The sequence below is a fragment of the Papaver somniferum genome, chromosome 3, assembly GCF_003573695.1.
Source record: "Papaver somniferum cultivar HN1 chromosome 3, ASM357369v1, whole genome shotgun sequence".
NCBI lineage: Eukaryota > Viridiplantae > Streptophyta > Magnoliopsida > Ranunculales > Papaveraceae > Papaver > Papaver somniferum.
The window spans coordinates 128385311-128392138 of record NC_039360.1 but is presented as its reverse complement, the minus strand read 5'-3'; the positions used below and the strand labels follow the sequence as shown (position 1 = coordinate 128392138).

Here is a 6828-nt window from a genome sequence, read left to right as displayed (position 1 = left end):
CAGGACTTTCATCAAGGTTCAATGGTCCCTCAGGTGTTAATTCAGTGGTCTCACACTTCACCAGAAGACGCAACATGGGAGGATATTGCCAATGTCACTGCTCATTTTCCAAAGTTCCATCTTTGAGGACAAAGATTGTCTGAAGAGGAGGGTATTGTCACGCGTGCCAGTTTACCTGCCCCGAGCTTTCCTCTGCCTACCTTAATCCTCAGCAATCATTTTACCAATCATTATCTACCTAACTGTTTTTACAGTTATTAGTTACTGCCGAGTGGATTAGTTACACGTGCAGAGTTGTAGTACGTTGATCTTTTGCTAGGATTTTCCTTACTTGTATTTAAGACTAAATGACTGAGAAAGAGGATAAGAAATAGAATTGAATTGAGGCTGCACTTTGAGTATAGAAGCGTTTATGTTATCTGTGTCCTTTCCTGTATCTCGATATCTCTTCATAGTCTTGTCAAGATCATTCATTGTTCTTGACATTACATGACACGCTGAGTTTATATACTCATCACCTCTCTTCTCTCGACATTACTCTCACACGTGCTCATGACACACACACTGCACACTAACATACACTCACATACTCTCTGCTATTAATCTAAACCCAGCATACATTTGATTGCTATCAAAATGCTGCTGTTATTTAATCGTTCATATATCATTTTTTATATCACATCACTAATTACTTTGTGTGCTCGGATGGCATAGATTGAGATATATCTTGATCGATCAAGTAGGGGATGCAGAATCCATGTCGCAAACTTGCAGTCAATACTTTCTCGACATCTTCCAGTGTAATTGGCGAATTGCTGCCACATTCATGCGAGTTCCAATTTTCCAGTGCATGAACTATTCCAGCTACTCGCGCTGTGCTCATAATCCTTCTCGGCAGCCAGTCCTGTTACACATAAATTGCTTACCGTAGTTAGTTTGGCCAACATTGAAATTTGTGACAAACCTTGAGTTAACTACAAAAATTTTATTACCTCGCAAGAGTGAATGTTTTCTACTGCGGGTGGAACTGTCATTGCAGGTGAATTAAAGTAGACGCAATCTTTACGCATATTCTTAAAGTTCCCAATCCACGGTGGGATTTGCGAAAATGGGATGAAAAACGTCCCTGCCGATGCATCTCTCTGATTTTGGTCGCTAAATCCGTCACCCACCAACCAAACCTATTACAAACATAAATCATTTGATCATAATCCAGAATTTGAGTTTTGGACAGACCGACCTGGCTACTTTTGCTTACCTGATTATGAGCATGAGTTATGGTCGTCGAAAGGATTGAATTACTACTTATATCTGGTGTTAACGATGCTGTGTCCATTATCATGGTTTTCAGTTTCCATTTGAGCTTTTCAAATTCATCCTTACTTGGAACAATTACTTGATAACCCCTTTGGCACAAAAGCAAGGCAATTGTATATGCTACTTTTGTGAATTTTCCTCTCATTGTCACTTGTTTGGCTCCTTCAGGGATGATGTTGGTGATGTTGTTGACCACCAGAGCAACAGTTAAGCTACTTCCGTCCACAACTCTAATCTTCAAATTTGGGTGTTTTGCTATATAGATCTCACCATTCTTGTTCAGTTCTTCATCCTGAATATGCAAAATTAGCATTATCTAATGGTGAATGGTTCAAATGGTGAGGCTGGATTAAGTTTGCAGAATGGGGTTTAAGTTTAAGGGGCCAGATTCATATAAATTTGATAGCTATCTAAGCTTTATAGGGCGTACGCGCTAAAAAGTTTATTTAATCAAAAAGTCAGGAATTAGTTTAAAACTTAATTTTAAATTCACTTTTTTTTTTTTTTTTTGAAACCACTTTTAATTTTAAATTCACTTTTGAATGCCAAGAAAAAAAATTAACCAACTTTTTACAGATGCAGGATAACTTTATATGAAGCAAAATTATTTTTTCCTTTTCACCCCTAAGATTGACTTTAGTTTATGGCAGCTAAATACTATATTCAAGAGATAAAATGATCAGAAAATCTCTTTGAACCGAGATTTTGGACAATGAGAAAACCGCCCACCCACTCACAAAGGGTGGGTCCCAGTACCAACACCCCTATTTTCTCTGGTGCAAGGACCCACATACTATGAGTGTGCGGTATCCAAATTCTCGGTTTGTTAAGAACCACTGTAAAATGATAGAGATTACATAACTTGCCTGATTCAAGAGACCTAAGCTTATGACTTTAACACCAGCCTTTTCAGCTTCTAGTATGGCTTTTTCAAGCAACTCATTGATCTTCTTTCTTTGTGAGGTTAACTTGTACTGCAACAACCCCAGATAATTCATGCTTCGGCCCAGTTGCCCATAATCAAATTTTGATGAGTTTGTAATTGTTACTTACTTGGTAAGTGTATTTTGGTACAACCCAAGTCTGTAGGTTTAGTCTTCCATCGAAATTGTTCCTCTCAACAACAAAAGAACTGATGTAACCAAACAAGAATGCCCACATATATGTCAATGGCCATGCAAAAATCAAATACCATTCAGTAGTAGTACTGGGATTATATGGCTTTGATGCAAAGGAGGCGAGTCCTGGATGTAGATGATAGATTGAGTCAAGGGTTGTTGGATGTGTAAGATGAACAACATCTGTTTGTTCATTACTCCTTCTTAGTGAGGTTCTGTATAATTCATCACTAGACGAATCCATGGTTCCATATATGTGATCATAGATTGGCATGAATAACGAGTAATTTGTACGGAACCGAGTGTGATGAAGGGAATGAAACCTGGTGAGTAAAAATGAAACATTATATGTTGCCCGATTTCATTGAAAAAATCAACTTTGTCATTTATCAAATTTTTTTTTACTATCAGCTTATGTGTATAGCTAGCCTAGCAAAATGGTTCCTTAAAAGTTGTAACAGCAAATGGTCTTCTTAGTAAACCAAGCTACTTGGTGAAGGATAAATAAGTATGCTTGAAACTTACGATGGTGTATAAAAGAGGTACTTGAGAAAAGGAAAGAATCTGAAGACAGAACTGGGGACCAATTCGAAGTTGCAGTGACCCAAGTAGTTCATGAAATCAACGTAAGTGATGTAACCAACGATAGCTACTATTGATGCAGTCCCAGTGAAAATCACTGTTAAGATTGGTATAAAAAAGAGTACAAAATAACTGACGAGCTCCCCAAATGGATGTATCACAGCTGCACCACCAAATTAACAGTACACATAAATAGCGCGGGTTATTGTATAATGTATATGCGAACATGTTTTGAACCCTAGTTAGTTTCGCAAATGTTTGCTGGAATAGATGGACTGTGATCGATACACTTACATGTGATAGGTTCAGTGGCAATGTAAGAGTGATGATGAGAATGGTAGCGAGAGTAAAGGAAATGATGATGTAAAGCCCTGTGAAGCCAATAGTATAAGAATTCAACTGGACCGATATGAATTAGGATTGTCATGATTACACCATCTGTTCTCCAAAATGGCATTGGTGAGTTCTCCTTAGCTACAACTGGTACCCATTTACACCCCAAGTAGAATATAACTCCAAGTAATATGATGTTGTCATCCCAGTTACTTTCTCTGTCTACTTGTTCAAATTCAATGGGCTTGTCAACTATTCTGTTCTTGGCTTTGGCAGTTCTAAAACGAGCATAGCTTGTCCAAATCTGGGCATGAATTATCCTCCACAACAGCAATGGCAAGATGATTAAGTATATCCTCATGTCATCGTCCCTGCTGTTGTTGTTGCTGCCGCGTTCTTCCTCTTCTTTTGTGGATGTTAATTTGCTCATCATCTTCGATGCAGTATACATGGTATCCACAACCCATGGTGCCAATACTATGTACTTCATCACCATCATCAAATATAATAATTTTAATATATTTCTAAGAAGAGAAAACATTCACCTAATTAAAAGTTATATTAACTACATTAATTTTGTTATGTAGATGTTTACAGTACCTTGAATCTGCTTCCATGGCGATTCAGTGAGGATGCCTGGTTTACCAGCCATTCTCTTTAATATGCTTACCTTGGTGTTGGTGGTTTACTCTTAGCTGATTATCTGTGTCTGTGATCCCAAATCACGGGCCTTGGTGTGTCAGTCTATATTCTCTATGTATATATAGAATTTCAAAAATGAGAAACACGTCTATTCCTCTGTTTTCACACATTTTACTTCCTCAACACGAGGAATTTCAGACATTTACTTCCTCAACACGCGGAAAGGTTAGCCCAATCAGCCTAGCACGTGATTTAGCCCAGCACCGCACATCATGATAGCTTTGTGTGCTGTGTTGGGACATACCAAATGGCAGAATGGCACTAACTCAACATGGACACGGATAAGCACGTGGTGCAGTACGACATATCATGTTAAGAAAGCACGTCATAATATAAATATAACACTCGACAATATGGTTCAATAGATCACATTTCGTGTATATTTTAAAAATGAGTATCTATTCTAGCTGATTTTAGACATTTTATCTTCATTAAATTTATATATTTTTATAACAGCATTTATAATATTTAAACATCTAGAAAATATATTCGTTTGAATAATAAAATAAATGTATCCAACATAACATAACACGTTTATTTTTATGACACCGCACATCATGCCTTCTTGCATGCAACAAGATACGACATGCAGCATAATAAGAACGTGACTTTGTGGGATGGACAGTGTTGGGCCAGTATGTTTTACGCCTCTTGGTAAAACCACAGTTATTTTGTAAACTATACTCCCTCCGTCCCAAATTAATTGAGTTTTTGGTTTTAAATTTTGTCTCATAAATAATTGAGTTATCTTACTAATCAAGGCGATATTTCTAAAACTACCCTTTTGATTGATTATTGTTACTATAAGAATATGTATAATTTGATAGTCATGTTTATATCCTTTACGTAGATGTTTTAAAATGTTTTTCAACGGTATAAAGTTTACAAAAAACCGTGGTATAGTCCGAGAGATAAATCACTTCTAAGTTTTACTAGTTATTATCCATAAGAGTGATTGTAAAAAATACTTAAACATACTCCCCTTTCCTCCTTAACTTAAAAATAGTGCAAACTACAAATAACTCAATTAATATGGGACGGATGGAGTATTATATTTATATCCTCGTAGAATTTTCATGGGAGCACAGAGATAAGAATAAAACTAGAAGAAAAAACTTTGATGACTTGTACATAAATATGATATTACAATAAGGTTTCACGTATATCGTTTTCTCTATACGCGTTTGAAAAATATAGTATACAACTTCTTACGTGTGAAAGTAGCCGATGGAATGATATCTATTTATTGAGACACGAAGGACAAAGAGAGAAAATAAAAGGAGTGACGTGAACCTATACTGATGGTATATCTTAGAGCAACTGCAATGGACGAGTAAACCTATAATTATGATCCAGGGAGGAGACGCAACGGGACGGAGTAAAGACTAAAATCTGGACCAAAACCAAATTCCAGACCATATTTGGTCTGGGACCAAGACCAAAACTATATATAGTGGAGCGGAGGTATAATCAACGTTTGGCATCGGGCGTATATATAATCTACGCCTGTTGTGAAACGTACGTAAAGTCACCGCCCCATAAAGAGGCGTTTATATAAGTTACGCCCGGTTCAGGCGTTGATAAAATGTTCGCCCGTTGAGACGTTGATAAAGTTTACGCCCCACGTCAGGCGTTAATAAAATGAACGCCCCATTCAGACGAAGATTATACAAACGCCCCACCCCGGCGTTGATATTCTTAACGCCCCACGCCAGGCGTTGATAAAGTGTACGTCCCAACCAGGCGTTGATATAGTTAACGCCTCACGCCAGGCGGTGATATAATTAACGCCCCACAACGAGCGGTGATATAATTAACGCCCCATCCCGGCGTTGATATAGTTAACGCCCCAAGCTTGAGTTCAAAAAAAAAAAATACTTAGATAAAATTGATTTTGAAAATTTTTTATACCGTTGGTAATTCGACCGTTGAAGAAAATGGAACGTTGAAGAAAATGGAACGTTGGATAATTTGGAACGTTGGAAAGTTAGGAAGACGGTTTTTTCCCATATATACACCTATATATACACATGAGATCCTGTGACATTTTCAGGGTTCAATACTTCAAACTATCCAAACCAATAAGAAGAAATATTGTTTCTGCTTTCAAATCAGTTGGAAAATTTTCACGGATTCGCTTACAATGGCACCAAGAGTAGCACGAGGTCCAAATTTTACGACAATCGAAGATGTAACAATGTGTAAAATTCATTTATCTATATCTCAAGATTCTAGTGTTGGAGCTGATCAATCAGAGGCGACGTTGTGGACTCGTATCAAGGATGATATTGAACTTCGTTTACCTAATAATCCAGAGCGGTCTTGGAGTTCTTGGCAAAAACGATATCAGGGAATAAGTAAAGATGTGGCGTTATTTTCGGCAAAAGAGGCAGAAGTTGAAGGTGAATATCATACTGGATGGGGTCCTGAAAAGAAGGTAAGCATTCTTGATTTTTCCAACCATTGTTTTCTAATATTTAATAAGCGCCCATGTACTTAAGTGTTTTTAAAAACATTAACAGCTTGAAGAAGTTAACAAGAGGTTCAAGGAATGCAACGATGGGAAAAAATTTAAGCACGAAGAGTGCTACCAAGTTGTGTTAGAAAATATAAAATATAATCGACGATCGACTTTTGTATTCGATACGACGCATGATTTGGACACTTATGAGAATAACGAGGAAGATGATGAAGGACCGCAAACAACAACTCAAGGAGAGACCGGTAACGACACAGATGGGGGAGACATAGAGAACACATATCTTCGTAAGATGGG

At 37.4% G+C, this 6828-nt stretch overlaps 1 protein-coding gene across 1 annotated transcript; it reads right to left on the bottom strand.

Annotated features, from left to right (window-relative positions):
* Window positions 1-392: 392 nt before the first annotated feature.
* Window positions 393-4060, bottom strand: LOC113357337 (protein ECERIFERUM 1-like). Its single transcript, XM_026600712.1, has 8 exons — window positions 3951-4060; window positions 3312-3834; window positions 2961-3180; window positions 2371-2758; window positions 2184-2291; window positions 1259-1609; window positions 993-1181; window positions 393-904 (listed from the first exon to the last, which is right to left on the bottom strand). Exons 2-8 carry the CDS (start codon window positions 3799-3801, stop codon window positions 689-691), a joined length of 1962 nt encoding a protein of 653 aa, XP_026456497.1. The 5' UTR covers window positions 3802-3834; window positions 3951-4060; the 3' UTR covers window positions 393-688.
* Between the last annotated feature and the right edge of the window lie 2768 nt (window positions 4061-6828).

Bases quoted from the DNA above. Each gene is read 5' to 3' on its own strand.
- LOC113357337 (XM_026600712.1), bottom strand. From the start codon at position 3,801: ATGTATACTGCATCGAAGATGATGAGCAAATTAACATCCACAAAAGAA. The intron at 3,181-3,311 runs GTAAGTGTATCG...TTGGTGGTGCAG, and splicing joins TGCCACTGAACCTATCACAT to CTGTGATACATCCATTTGGG. The intron at 905-992 runs GTAATAAAATTT...TATGTGTAACAG, and splicing joins AAAACATTCACTCTTGCGAG to GACTGGCTGCCGAGAAGGAT.